General features: G+C 48.4%; 2 protein-coding genes across 2 annotated transcripts; both read left to right on the forward strand.

Annotated features, from left to right (window-relative positions):
• The first annotated feature begins 478 nt into the window (after positions 1-478).
• LOC125510612 (binding partner of ACD11 1-like) lies at positions 479-4,341 on the forward strand. The gene is made up of 8 exons (XM_048675838.1): positions 479-738; positions 840-958; positions 1,062-1,140; positions 2,066-2,140; positions 2,230-2,292; positions 2,513-2,844; positions 2,970-3,093; positions 3,921-4,341. Exons 1-8 carry the CDS (start codon positions 733-735, stop codon positions 3,939-3,941), a joined length of 819 nt encoding a protein of 272 aa, XP_048531795.1. The 5' UTR covers positions 479-732; the 3' UTR covers positions 3,942-4,341.
• A 134-nt stretch (positions 4,342-4,475) lies between these two features.
• Positions 4,476-7,059, forward strand: LOC125510611 (scopoletin glucosyltransferase-like). Its single transcript, XM_048675836.1, has one exon. The coding sequence runs from the start codon at positions 5,233-5,235 to the stop codon at positions 6,742-6,744; it is 1,512 nt and encodes a 503-aa protein (XP_048531793.1). The 5' UTR covers positions 4,476-5,232; the 3' UTR covers positions 6,745-7,059.
• Positions 7,060-15,745: the final 8,686 nt, after the last annotated feature.

Below are 15,745 nucleotides of genomic sequence, written 5' to 3' on the forward strand. Positions count from 1 at the left end.
CGTGGGCCACCACCAGCATCGCGACGCTTGACCGAATCAAATCGAAACCAGCGGCCCCGCGCGCCCGTCCTCTCTACGGTGGGCCGAGGGGACTAGTCTGAAACAACCCCCACTGGACGAGACTGGACCAGCCGATGCCGCGTCATTTTTGGGTCGCTAATCACTTTGTTTAGGGAAGGCTAATCGCCTTTTAAGGAACGCTAATACTAGACTACTAGTCGTAGAGCACAGGTCAGGGGAGGTGGCGCCGCCGCGAAGCAAACTCAGCACGCCAGCATGTCGCCCAAGTAAGACCCGCCTCCCGAATTGACCCTCCTGCCCCTCGCTCCTCCGCCCAGCCCCCCACACAGCCCGCGCTCCCAGGCGAGGGTGAAACGGGTATTCCGCTCGGGGGCCCAGTAGGGTTCTGACCCGTCTATCAGCCGGCCTCTTTTCTCGGCGACCAACGCACGCACGCGAGCTGCTCGAGAGAAAAGAAAAGTACTCCAACCAGCCAGCCAGCCAGCAGAGGCAGCGGCGAGAGCGAGAGCGAGCACAGCCGCGGAGACAGACAGACGCACGCACGCACGCCACGCCATTACAAATCGCCCCCAGCGAGCCAAGCACCAAACCCTACCCAACCAGGCAACCACCGCCCGCCAGCCCTCCCGCGGACGGATCCTCCTGCCCGCCCTCACCTCTCGCCTTCCTCTCGTCTCGTCTGCATTTTTTTTTCTCTCCCGCCGCCGCGCCATGGAGGTGAGCCACCGATTGCTGTCGTTGTTTTTTTTCTTTTGTGCGGCGGCGTTGTGTTTTTGGAGCGCGTCGGTCGCTGACGGGCCGTGCCTTGTGGGTTGCAGGAGGGGAGGAGGGGGACGAGGACGGTGCGGGTGCGGAACATCTCAGATCTGGCCGGGGAGCGCGAGGTGCGCGAGTTCTTCTCCTTCTCCGGCGAAATCGACCACGTCGACATCACCCCGTGAGCGCCCGCTCCCTTCCTTCCTTCCCTGTTCCAATTCCCCTCCCCACGTGTGTCCCGTCTGTCTAACCGCATTGCGATTCTGGGCTTGCTGCTGCTGCAGTGACGGGGCGGCGGCGGGGAGGACGGCCTACGTCACCTTCAAGGACGCCAAGGCCCTGGAGATCGCGCTGCTGCTCTCGGTATGTACGGCCTTGCCCAATCATCCAATGGTTACTTCCATCTGTATCTGCGCAGTGGATGTGTTTATGCAGTCTGGTTGCGGTGGTGTTTTCAGTTGGTATGACGAATGGTTTTCTGCGCTGTCAATGTCATTGTTTAACTGCAAATAGTGGAGTAGGTATACGCAGCTGTTATGGCCTATGCATTGCACCTAACTTTTTTCATGCATATCAATATTGAAGTGTATTTGGCTGGAAAGGAAATTAGGAAGACGCTTTTATTTGTTATCTCCATGATAAATTGCACTTGGGGACAGCTGACATGGATGTAGAAATTAGGAGGAATAGAATCGTTTTCCCTTCTTGTGGCGTTCTGTTTGCACAGTGAGCTTTTTTCATAATAGATGAACACGACCAAACTTAGGAAGGAATTGGAAATCACATTTGAACTTGATTGCTTTTATAAATCATTTGGTAAGATATGTTGTATTGTCATGCCCATCAACTGGCAATATGATGGAAGGACAGTTGACACCGCTACTTGTTTGTAAAATCTGTAGAGATCATTGACCATGTTTGAGTAAAGAAAAAGGAAATTAGTATTTTAATCATGGCTGCTTTGATTGGCACTGCAGTGTGCTGCATAATATACTACGAGATTGCCGTTGGAATTCTTTGACTTTGTGATCTTTTTTGTCCTTTGAAGTAACTAGCATGCCAGTCATTTCTTTATGTGCACATGTCCTTGCTCCAATCAAGGGGGCTTCCAGGTTGACAGGTCTACAGTGAATTTGTACTTGTATATTAGCTCTGTGTCTATTTCACTGTTTTACACCTCACCACGTTCCTTAGATCTGCATAACTGCAAAACAAACAGATGTTGATAAGCTTCCCCATGCATGATAGCGTGAAACACTATAAACATTATATTCTATTTCTTTTTCAGGGAGCAACAATTGTGGATCGAGTTGTGAACATAACCTCTGCTGAAGATTACATCTACATCCCTGTTAATGAACAGGTGCACTATTCAACTAATTAATGTTACATAAATGGCAGTACTCTATTCGTCCTTTTTCTCATAGAGAGGTCCATTTTGAAATCATGCAGCAACTTATGGTGAATGAGGTGACAAGTACAGCTCCTACTGCAGATTTGGAACAACCTACTGAGGTGCCTTTGAATTCCAGTACATTTATGTTTCTTTCCTTTCTCTTTGTAATATCATGACCACCCCATCAATCACGGGCCACTGTGTGGAAATCACGGGCCACTGTGTGGAAATCTGCCCCAAATAAAAATGAGAAAATGAGAACTTTGGTTTATCTGCTTATATGTTACTGTAGTGAATCATCCTTGTTACTGATTACTCAAGTATGACCCTACCATGTAGGCCAACGCAAGCCCCACTAGCGTTTATGCCAGCAAGGCTCATGATGTCATGACAACTGTGATCGCAAGGGGTTCAGCAATTCGACAAGATGCTGTGAACAAAGCTAAATCATTTGACGAGAGGCATCAGTTGAGGGCTAATGCGTCAGCTAGGATCAGTTCCTTCGATAGGCGTGTTGGCCTTTCAGAGAAGTTAAATACTGGGATATCGGCCGTAAATGAAAAGGTGAAAACTGTGGACCAAAGGTTACATGTTTCTGACAAAACAATGGCTGCTTTGCTGGCTGCAGAGCGCAAGCTAAACAATACAGGCTCTGCTGTGAAAACCAACAGGTCTCTTCTTTTACATACCTTTGCTATTGTACAGTTAATCAATTTGATGTGTGTTTTTATATCAGCTGATGATTTACCTATGTCCTATATGGCTGATCCTTCGCCCTCATTTCCCCTACTTGTAGGTATGTGTCTGCTGGAACAAGCTGGCTAAATGGTGCGTTCAGCAAGGTTGCCAAGGCTGGTCATGTTGCTGGCTCAAGAACAAGAGAAAAGTTCCAGATAGCTGTGTCAAATATATCAGCCAAAGTAAGTCAATAATGAATTTTACGGGAAATTTATGAGCAGAAATATAAGCAGTGCTATTAAAGACATGTAGCAATTCTAAGGAGCTGCAGTCTGCACTTTTTCTTGTTGTCTAAATTGTGATGAAGCAGAACTTTATTTGCATTATTATGGTTATATAATAGGCATCCCCAATAGCATACCATCGAAACATCATCCTGCTGCTGCCAGTGCACAGATGGTTCTCAAATTTGGGAGCTAACCGATCATAGTTCTAGACATGAAGCATTACATGCAATTTGTTTCCATTAGGTGCTACTCTTTTCTCCTGAACATTACCAAGTCAGCATCTTGGTCTTACCTGCAGATAGTAGACCCAGTCCTGATCCGTGATTAGAAAAGAACAACCGTTTAGATAAACTCTCAACCAAGAGACAACACCGAGCAAGAGATACAGTCAAGTACTGGAACATTTTTTCTGTTCAGTTATAGGGTATTATGACTTTATCTATCACTCTTGGGCATCTATGTTACGAGATATTTGCAGAATGTGATGCTGTGATAACAGTAATGCTTTTACTGCTTTGTTAGCTTTTGGCAACATAAGTGGCATTATCGAAGGTACATTTTTGTGCGCATAACTCTAGGAACAAATGCGCTTTGAAAAGCCATTTTTAAGCCAATCAATATGCGCTTCTTTTTTTTCTCTACTAGGGTATATTTTTGTCAAACAGTGGATTATTTGCAAGCTTATTTGTGTCACAACATGTTCTATTTTGATGGGTTGTGTCACAACATTGTTTGTTGCTTCTCATGCTCTAATTCCATGTTTTCCTCTTTTGCTGTAATAGGGGCCTGCTGTCGTTGCTTGAGCTTTGTTCTGGGACTGGGAGCTCTTCTTCCTGGGGAAAATCTGTTGGAAATCTTGAGCAAGCACCTTCCATTGGTTGTGTCATCAAGCTGTGGCTTGTAACTGTGTATTTCTCTATTGATTTTTTCTTCTTCTTCGAGGAGAATTTTTTCAGGGAGTCTTGTCAGATTTGGTACATAGGGGATCTAAATTTTCTTTAGAATTTTAGAACCACTATTCTTTTTAGTGCTTGTGTTCAATTGATTATAGGTGGTAGTGACACTTTGCACCATGTTCCTGGCTCGGTGTGGTTTCATGATTGCCATTGATGTCAAATGTGTCGTGCCTCTACTTTCTGCAGAAATTGTTACTCAAATTGAGTAATTTGGAACATATGAAACTGCAATGCTTCTTTGTGTACACATTCGTTTGACTCCAGAATTTATATGTTTTTTTTGTTGAATCCTGGAATGTGAGGCTACCACATGAGATCATCAACCAAGGGTGAACCGAAATTACTGAATAGAATAAATCAATAAACGGTATGCTGTCTATTCGATAAGTTTGAAGACGGTTTATCCTGTGCAGTTAGTATGTGTTTAAGGTTCAGTGCAACTAAGCTGATTCGCTTCATTGGCAAAGCTATAGATTCCAAATACTCCGTCCATCCTGGATTACTTGTCGCAGAAATGGATAGAAATAGATGTATCTAGAACTAAAAATAAATCTAGGTACATTTATTTTTGTGACAAGCAACTCCGGATGGAGGGAGTAGTTGTTTGTTTCAGCTTCTGATTTTTCCTTCCAAGGCTGAAACAAACAAGGCCTAAGCAAGGTGCATATAATCTGTCAGATTTAAGATATATTTCTATCAGTATTAATTAGATTATATTGCTTTTTGAACAACACTGAACGTTGTATCTTTTTATGTTCCAATAATGCGTCACATTCAGGTTGTTATACTTTTATCAGTGATAATGAGACCAGATTCCTTTTGATCGCTGGCAGTACTATGAACTTATTAGTAGGAGTGCTTGACTGTTCATTCATAATACGATCCCTCCAATAAGTGTACTTGAAATCCTATGCACGTATTCCGTTCTGTTGTTCCAGCGTTGTCAACCTGCGGCGGCGTTGTGCTGAATTAACAATGGTTGCAATGGATTGTCATTTGCATTTTTCAGTGGTTGGGGGCAGGTATTTGTATGGTATAAGAAAATGTGAAAAAAAAAGGAAAACTGCGTCGATCTTGGCTTACTTAAACTCGCGTGCTGAGTGAAGCCACATCGAGCCTGTACCCGCTAGGAACGAAAATGGCCCTGACCATTGCCGGCACCGGCTTCAGCACCTGCACTAGCAAGAAGCTGCGCGTTCTGCTCATCCCTTTCTTCGCGACCAGCCACATCGAGCCCTTCACCGACCTTGCCATCCGCCTGGCCGCGGCCGCGGCCGTGGAGGCGACCGTTGCGGTCACGCCGGCGAACGTCTCCATCGTCCGCTCCGTGCTGGAGCGTCACTACGGCAAACATCACACTGCGCCTGTTAAGATAACGACGTACCCGTTCCCGGCCGTGGACGGCCTCCCGGGGGGCGTCGAGAACCTCGGCAAGGCCGCGCCGGCCGACTCGTGGCGCATCGACGCCACCGCCGTCAGCGACGCCCTGATGCGCCCCGCGCAGGAGGCGCTCGTCAGGGAGCAGTCCCCGGACGCGCTCGTCACCGACCTGCACTTCGTCTGGAACGTCCGCGTCGCCGAGGAGCTCGGCGTGCCGTGCGTCCGGTTCAGCGTCATCGGCGCCTTCTCGTCGCTCGCCATGCGCCACCTCGAGCTCCTCGCCCCGGACGTCGCCGGCGGCGACCCCGACCCCGACGTTGTCGCCGTGGTCCCTCGGTTTCCGGGCCCTCCGGTACGGATGCCGAGGGCCGAGCTGCCGGAGTTCCTGAGGAGGAAAGCGGAGGTGGGTTGCTCCACGAGAAACCCCTTCTACGCGGCGCAAGCTGACTGCTTCGGCCTCGCCGTCAACACATTCTCGGACCTGGAGCAGCACTACTGCGAGATGCAGATGCGCCAAGGCTACGTGAAGCGCGCCTACTTCCTAGGGCCTGTCTCGCCGCGGCCATCACCGGCAGCCGCGGGCGGCGGCGGCGGCTGGCTTGACTCGAAACCAGACCGCTCGGTGGTGTACGTGTGCTTCGGCAGTCTCGCCCCCGTCTCGGACGCCCAGCTGCGCGAGCTGGCTCTCGGGCTGGAGGCCTCGGGAAGGCCGTTCCTGTGGGTGGTGAGGGCGGAGGAGTGGGCTCCGCCGGAGGGATGGGAGGAGCGTGTCAGAGACAGGGGGCTGATGGTCACCACCTGGGCCCCGCAGACGGCCATACTGGGGCACCAGGCGGTGGGCGCGTTCGTGACCCACTGCGGGTGGAACTCGGTGCTGGAGACGGTGGCCGCCGGTGTGCCGGTGCTGACATGGCCGCTGGTGTTCGAGCAGTTCATCACCGAGAGGCTGGTCACGGAGGTCCTCGGGATCGGGGAGCGGCTGTGGCCTCACGGCGCCGGCGTACGGAGCACGAGCTGTGCAGAACACGAGCTAGTCCCCGCCGAAGCTGTGGCGCGGGTAGTGATGGCGTTCATGGCCCCTGGAGGACCAGGGGACGCGGCGAGGGGCAGGGTGAGGGACCTTGCCGCAAAGGCTCACGCAGCCATGGTGGAAGGAGGCTCATCGCACCGTGATCTGCGGCGTCTGGTCGATGATCTTGTGGAAGCAAGAAGTGCTGCTGGAGGGATCAAGTCAGTTCTGGCACCCATTGAAAGTCCCTTCCATGGTTAATGTCTATCCATCCACACCTCAAGGATGTCATGGACTGCTTGTGGCACCATCTGTTTATTCGACATTTTTTTTCTTCCGAATTTGTATAGTGTCTAGGGCACATCTAGATGTGCTCTAATTATTGCATATCTAAGTGAGTAAATCAAGTATAAAAAGAAAAAGAAAAAGAAAAATATTCACACGAATCTCAATGTAAGATCAATAACATAGAACTTAGATGTGCAATATTTATGACACATCTAGATGTGTGCTTTAGCAAAACTGTTTGTATATTCGACATTTGCCCTTGTAATTTCCCGGCCTCTCATTTCTTCACCCTAGTTGTATGACAAGTTCATTCAATTTCCCGGCTGTTCAAATTCACACTTGAATTTTTTTCTGTGCACAAACAGTAAAACCAACCTTACACAAACGACTTTTCTGAAATCAAGAGCACATCATCACCATGAATTTCGGAACACTGTTTGACTACAAATCGATCATGGACTGAAAACCACACGCATCCCATGTTTGACAGACATGCATGTTCACGACATAAAATTGTCTACGTGTTAAAACACACACATAAAATTGTCTATTATTCCCTCCTTTCCGGTTTATAAGGTTTATTTCAACTTTTTTGTTTTTCCAATTTAGAGGGCTCATCTTCATCTCATTTTTAGTTTCCAATGTGCATTAAATCTTTGCATGCAAGAATTAAAGAGGAACACACCAATGTATGTAATGTTCCTACTCATCTAGTGGCCAAGCATGCATGCACTGCAATTAATCCAAATTAATGCATGAGTTTAATTGAGGTAGTTTTGTATAGTACGGGATACATTCATCCACTCACAAAATGCTTTGGTTGATGAGATTTGAGATTTGAGCCAACCGGAAAGGAGGGAGTACTACTATTAACAGGGGAGTACTAAGGAGTATTATTTGCTAGCGTGTAAATAAAGACAGAGAGACGGCGTGACCTAGATTGCATCCGAACAATAAATCTCACTGCGCCTCGCGCCGCCATTTGTGCTCGCCTCTCCCGAACGCGGCAGATCAGATCTCCCGCTGTCCACCTGCATGTCTGATGTAATCCATGTGCTCGCGCTCGCCGCTCCCTCGCCCTCTCCAGGGGCATCAGAGTAGAGTAGACCCTTGGATCCGCCGGTAAATCCACAGATTCAGGTATTGCTCGCCGAAGCCCCCCTCCGGCGCGCTCTGTAAAATTTGTTCGTTTCACGTCTCTAGAGAGCCAGGCCAGGAGGCTTAGACGGAGAGGATCAGATTATTCAGTTTGGAGTTAGTAGTTTGGAGAGGATGAATCCCCGCCGCTTTGTGAATCTGGTAGTGCATGACCGCAGCCGTTCCATGTACTCGCCGCACCGGCTGGACGCCAATACGCCATGAAGCACCTCTTCTACCCGTCAGCAGAAGCGCTCAAAGCAGCTGCACAGGATGCAAGGACGACGACGAAGAAGAAACCATCAACGCTAGAGCGCCTTTCGGTTCTGCCGAAGCCGGAGATCAATTTTCATCCCAAGTCCAGTGTAACAGGTAGTAGTACGATCGGGGATTCCTTCTCTCTGCTCGGAAGAGACGGCATCGTCTTCACCGACTCCTCCGGTACGACGGCACTGTACAGCACCGTCGATGGCACCGTCGCGACCATCCCTCGCACCGCCCGTTCAATCACGGGCCCTTACTGCATGAACCTCCCCATGACCCCGGCCGACCGGAGTGAAGAAGAGCGAAGATCTCTCTATGTCATGGACCTGTCAGAGCACGTCAGGGTAGACGATCTCTTCCAAGTCCTCGCCTGCCACCAGGATGATGGGTGGCATTGGCGTGCTCTGCCGGCGCCGCCGTTCGTCTCTCGCTACCCTTACGACTTCGGACGAACGACTTGCTACACAGCGGTCGACAGCTCCACCATCTGCATGTCGTCCACGCAAGGGGGCTTCGGCACGTACGCCTTCGACACGGCGAGGCACGTGTGGAGGCAGGTCGGCAAATGGGCGCTGCCCTGGTGTGGCAAAGCTGAGTACGTCCCTGAGCTCAAACTCTGGCTGGCTTTCTCGCTCCCAGTCGGCAGCCCCCCGTGGGCTCCTTGATCTCGGTGTGCAGCCCCCCCTTTCCCAGGTTATGCGCCTTGGACCTCTCCGCCATGGACGGCGCGGAGCAGCCACCGGCGCCGCAGGGTGCTTGGGATTTTCTTGACCTGCCCGAGGATAACAACAGGAGGATGATGAGCGAGCTCCATCTGGTTAACTTGGGCTCTGGCATGTTCTGCATCGCCACGCTACTTACGAACTTGTTGCGCGTACCTGCACCGTACATGCCACTGACAGACGATGAGGACGACTCTCCATGCATTTCAGATGAGGACACCATGATAGATCTCCTTTGCGACGAGATTGTTATCTTAACTGGAGTGAAGGTGGAGAGATGCTGCGACGGCGACGAGGCTCCTCTTCAGATGATCAAGCACAAGTCCAGACGTTACGACTTAAAAAGCATACCATGAAGTCCGTGCTATAAGCCCCTTTTTTCTTTTGGATCAAATGGATGCTGTTAAGTTATTTTCATATCCAGATCCCTCTGGTTTATCAACGATCTGGATATCTTCGAAGTGGGGGTGACGCAAAGCTGTATCGATAGAGTTCAGACTATGTTCCTGGCGATTCTGGCATCTACTATATACTTCGATTGTAAGTAATCCCTCCGTCCATTTTTGTAAGTCGTTTCAGACAGCTCAAAATAGACTGTTTTGCATATTGTCTGAAATGTCTTCAAGATCTTAGAAAAATAAACAGAGAAAGTATATTGTTAGCACGTTTTGCAAGAGTTGTTCTCCGGTAACCTCTCTGATGGTCCAGATCTATCCGAAAATTCTACATCTACGAAAGAAAGCTACGAAAATTGACCTACGTGACTACGTGTCCAACTCTATGCAACTCTTCTTAACTATTGTTCGTAGGTGCAGCAAAGCTCAGATCTATCAATACTGCGGTAAACCTTCTACAGTATCGGACCTGGTTTATAGCATTCAAAGGGCTAAGTTGAAAATTGAAAAATAAAACCTCGAAGGCGAAAGGACAATGTAGTTTTCCAGGTTTCATATCTGATTTAAGTTAATATTGTAAAGTTATCTGAGTTTAAAAATAATATGTTCCGTGTTGCCTCGGAGTTCATCATGAAAATGGAAAATCATCTACTTCTAAGAGAAATTCTAACACGCTTCACCAAACGGACGGCATCAAATGTTCACAGACACGCCTGAACGTGTCTATGGACTGTGGTAGGGGAGCTGGCCATCCAATCCAGTGCACCAAATAAAGAAAACGGACACCGAGGCCCCATTTGGTAGCAAAGTGTTTTTAAAGTATTCTAAAAATACTATAGTTTTTCAGATTACTGCAGTTTTATTCACAACAGGCTGTTTGGCTATGTCTAAAAACTGTGGCTTTAATACTAGAGTATTTGCCAAACCACAGTATTTTCTCTGCATAATAAAAAGAACCCCGGATTTAAAAAAAAAACCGAACACGGTGAAAAAACGGGCATGTTTGCATCCTTGTTCCCAAGTGGCACAACTCGATCTCCTCAATTCAGCTTCGCTGCATGGTGCACCGTCGGCGCCGCCGTGGACTTTCCCGTGGTGACCCTCGACGGCGACACTGACTATGGCCGAGTGTTCCAGCCCACGTGCAGCCGGCAGCTTCGCTCCTAGTAGTTCAGCTGTCTCCACTTTTTGGTGAGCTGGCTTTGTGCATGGCCGTTCAAGTTCATGTATGCGGCTGTTCGTTGGTTGTCCAAGTGTGCAACGACTAGGGAGCTTGGTACGTGCATGCGTGTTTGCAACTGTGAATAGTTGCTAACTTTTAAGCAATAGCCGAACATGTTTGCAGTATTCTCAATACTCTAGAAAACTTCTGTATGTCAAAACTGTGGTATCTTGTTGTTGTAAATTAAAGAAATATTCAACAAATCTGGATTAGAAGATGGTAGAAGGAAGAACTAGAATGGGGAAAAATCTGGAGCGCCTTATCCAGCCTCCTCTTTCTATGTATTCTATATAGATATGGTCTTTTACATCTTAGCCCCCCAACTGTACATATTCATACATTTACACAACTCAACACTTGTGCCTATAGGATAAAATACTGTAGTTTTCAAATACTTTAGGTTTTCCAATACTTTGCTATCAAACGGGCCTGAATTTCATTAATATTCGGATTTCTTTTACACAACAAAAGGAATCTGACCCTAGTCCACTCTTCGCGGAACGTGGGCACGTGTCCCACGTCCTACTCTTCGTCAGAGTACATCATCTGGCCGTCAACGTTGTTGGTGGAGAGCCCAAATCCAAGCCGCATGCCTCCTATTCGTGGACTCCGGCATGTTGCTAACGTCCCAACCCAAGCACCTTCCTCCCTTATCGCGTGCTCGACCGATGCTGTCGGGAAGCAAGCTACCGTGCTTCATGCCCTGTGCCCAGCTCCTCCGTGTCTCTCTCCCCTTTGCCTCCCAAACCATAGCCGCCACCAGAGCTCCATGGACAGAGCGTGGATCTACACGACTGAGAGGTAGGCGGTGCAAGAGCAAAGTTTGTTCGTACCGCAACGTCAGTGGTGACGTGTGGTACGTCCATTTTGCATCATGCTTTTATATCGGTATTTATTGCATTATGGGCTGTTATTACACATTATGTCACAATACTTATGCCTATTCTCTCTTATTTTATAAGGTTTACATAAAGAGGGAGAATGCCGGCAGCTGGGATTCTGGGCTGGAAAAGGAGCAAATATTAGAGACCTATTCTGCACAACTCCAAAAGTCCTAAAACTTCACGGAAGATGTTTTCCAAATATATAAAAAATACTGAGAGCAAGAACTTCACCAGGGGGCCACACCCTGCCCACGAGGGTGGGGGCGCGCCCCCTACCTCGTGGGCCGCCCTCCGGTGGCCATCTTCTGCTATATGGAGTCTTTCGATGGAAAAAAATCATAAGCCATCTTCTCGGACGAAACTCCGCCGCCACGAGGCGGAACCTTGGCGGAACCAATCTAGGGCTCTGGCGGAGCTGTTCTACCGGGGAAACTTCCCTCCCGGAGGGGGAAATCATCGCCATCATCATCATCACCAACGCTCCTCTCATCGGGAGAGGGAAATCTCCATCAGCATCTTCATCAGCACCATCTCATCTCAAAACCCTAGTTCATCTCTTGTATCCAATTCTTGTCCCCAGTTTGGGGAACGTTGCAGAAAACAAAAATTTTCCTACGGTTTCACCAAGATCCATCTATGAGTTCATCTAGCAACGAGTGATCGGATTGCATCTACATACCTTTGTAGATCACGCGCGGAAGCGTTCAAAGAACGGGGATGAGGAAGTCGTACTCGACGTGATCCAAATCACCGGAGATCCTAGCGCCGAACGGACGGCACCTCCGTGTTCAACACACGTACGGTCAGCGTGACGTCTCCTCCTTCTTGATCCAGCAAGGGGGGAGGAGAGGTTGATGAAGATCCAGCAGCACGACGGCGTGGTGGTGGATGCAGGGCGTCACTGCAGCAGGGCTTCGCCGTTATACTGCGAGAGGGAGAGGTGTAGCAGGGGAGAGGGAGGCGCCAAGACTCAAGGGTGCGGCTGCCCCCTCCCTCCCCCCTTTATATAGGCCCCCTAGGGGGGTGCGCCGTCCCTAGGAGATGGGATCTCCTAGGGGGGGGGCGGCCAAGGGGTGGAGTGCCCCCAAGCCAGGTGGGGCGCCCCCCCACCCTAGGGTTCCCAACCCTAGGCGCATGGGGTGGGCCAAGGGGGGTGCACCAGCCCACTATGGGCTGGTTCCCCTCCCCACTTTGGCCCATGGGGCCCTCCGGGATGGGTGGCCCCACCCGGTGGACCCCCGGGACCCTTCCGGTGGTCCCGGTACAATACCGGTGACCCCCGAAACTCTCCCGATGGCCGAAACTGCACTTCCTATATATAATTCTTCACCTCCGGACCATTCCGGAACTCCTCGTGACGTCCAGGATCTCATCCGTGACTCCGAACAACTTTCGGGTTACTGCACATTCATATCTCTACAACCCTAGCGTCACCGAACCTTAAGTGTGTAGACCCTACGGGTTCGGGAGACATGTAGACATGACCGAGACGGCTCTCCGGTCAATAACCAACAACGGGATCTGGATACCCATGTTGGATCCCACATGCTCCTCGATGATCTCATCGGATGAACCACGATGTCGAGGATTCAAGCAACCCCGTATACAATTCCCTTTCTCAATCGGTACGTTACTTGCCCGAGATTTGATCGTCGGTATCCCAATACCTCGTTCAATCTCGTTACCGGCAAGTCACTTTACTCGTACCGTAATGCATGATCCCGTGACCAGACACTTGGTCACTTTGAGCTCATTATGATGATGCATTACCGAGTGGGCCCAGAGATACCTCTCCGTCATACGGAGTGACAAATCCCAGTCTTGATCCGTGTCAACCCAACAGACACTTTCGGAGATACCCGTAGTATACCTTTATAGTCACCCAGTTATGTTGTGACGTTTGGTATACCCAGAGCACTCCTACGGTATCCGGGAGTTACACGATCTCATGGTCTAAGGAAAAGATACTTGACATTGGAAAAACTCTAGCAAACGAACTATACGATCTTGTGCTATGTTTAGGATTGGGTCTTGTCCATCACATCATTCTCCTAATGATGTGATCCCGTTATCAATGACATCCCCATGTCCATAGCCAGGAAACCATGACTATCTGTTGATCAACGAGCTAGTCAACTAGAGGCTCATTAGGGACACATTGTGGTCTATGTATTCACACATGTGTTACGATTTCCGGATATTACAATTAAAGCATGAACAATAGACAATTATCATGAACAAGGAAATATAATAATCATTTTATTATTGCCTCTAGGGCATATTTCCAACAATCTCCCACTTGCACTAGAGTCAATCATCTAGTTACATTGTGATGAATCGAACACCCATGGAATTCTGGTGTTGATCATGTTTTGCTCTAGGGAGAGGTTTAGTCAACGGATCTGCACATTCAGGTCCGTATGTACTTTACAAATCTCTATGTCTCCATTTTGAACACTTTCACAAATGGAGTTGAAGCGACGCTTGATATGCCTGGTCTTCCTGTGGAACCTGGGCTCCTTGGCAAGGGCAATAGCTCCAGTGTTGTCACAGAAGAGAGTCATTGGGCCCGACGCATTGGGTATGACTCCTAGGTCGGTAATGAACTCCTTCACCCAGACTGCTTCGTGTGCTGCCTCCGAGGCTGCCATGTACTCCGCTTCACATGTAGATCCCGCCACAATGCTTTGCTTGCAACCGCACCAGCTTACTGCCCCACCATTCAAAATATACACGTATCTGGTTTGTGACTTAGAGTCATCCAGATCTGTGTCGAAGCTAGCGTCGACATAACCCTTTACGACGAGCTCTTCGTCACCTCCATAAATGAGAAACATTTCCTTAGTCCTTTTCAGGTACTTCAGGATATTCTTGACCGCTGTCCAGTGTTCCTTTCCGGGATTACTTTGGTACCTACCTACCAAACTTACGGCAAGGTTTACATCAGGTCTGGTACACAGCATGGCATACATAATAGAACCTATGGCCGAGGCATAGGGGATGACACTCATCTCTTCTATATCTTCTGCCGTGGTCGGACATTGAGCTGAGCTCAATTTCACACCTTGCAACACAGGCAAGAACCCCTTCTTAGACTGATCCATATTGAACTTCTTCAATATCTTATCAAGGTATGTGCTTTGTGAAAGACCTATGAGGCGTCTTGATCTATCTCTATAGATCTTGATGCCTAATATATAAGCAGCTTCTCCAAGGTCCTTCATTGAAAAACTCTTATTCAAGTAGGCCTTAATGCTGTCCAAAAGCTCTATATCATTTCCCATCAAAAGTATGTCCTCTACATATAATATGAGAAATGCTACAGAGCTCCCACTCACTTTCTTGTAAACGCAGGCTTCTCCATAAGTCTGCATAAACCCAAACGCTTTGATCATCTCATCAAAGCGAATGTTCCAGCTCTGAGATGCTTGCACCAGCCCATAAATCGAGCGTTGGAGCTTGCACACCTTGTCAGCATTCTTAGGATCTACAAAACCTTCCAGCTGCATCATATACAGTTCTTCCTTAAGATAACCGTTAAGGAATGCCGTTTTGACGTCCATTTGCCATATCTCATAATCATAGTATGCGGCAATTGCTAACATGATTCGGACGGACTTCAGCTTTGCTATGGGAGAGAATGTCTCATCGTAGTCAACCCCTTGAGCTTGTCGATAACCCTTAGCGACAAGCCTAGCTTTATGGATGGTCACATTACCATCCGCATCTGTCTTCTTTTTAAAGATCCATTTATTTTCTATGGCTCGTCGATCATCGGGCAAGTCAGTCAAAGTCCACACTTCGTTTTCATACATGGATCCTATCTCGGATTTCATGGCTTCCTGCCATTTGTCGGAATACGGGCCCACCATCGCTTCCTCATAGTTCGAAGGTTCACCGTTGTCTAACAACATGATTTCCAAGACAGGGTTGCCGTACCACTCTGGTGCGGAACGTGTCCTTGTGGACCTTCGAAGTTCAGTAGGAGCTTGATCAGAAGTATCTTGATCATCATCATTAACTTCCTCTCTAATTGGTGCAGGCACCACAGGAACATTTTCCTGAGCTGCGCCACTTTCCGGTTCAAGAGGTAATACTTCATCAAGTTCTACTTTCCTCCCACTTACTTCTTTCGAGAGAAACTCCTTCTCTAGAAAGGATCCATTCTTGGCAACAAAGATCTTGCCTTCGGATCTGAGGTAGAAGGTATACCCAATAGTTTCTTTAGGGTATCATATGAAGACGCATTTTTCCGACTTGGGTTCGAGCTTTTCAGGTTGAAGTTTCTTGACATAAGCATCGCATCCCCAAACTTTTAGAAATGACAGCTTAGGCTTCTTCCCAAACCAT

The sequence above is a fragment of the Triticum urartu genome, chromosome 5, assembly GCF_003073215.2.
Source record: "Triticum urartu cultivar G1812 chromosome 5, Tu2.1, whole genome shotgun sequence".
NCBI lineage: Eukaryota > Viridiplantae > Streptophyta > Magnoliopsida > Poales > Poaceae > Triticum > Triticum urartu.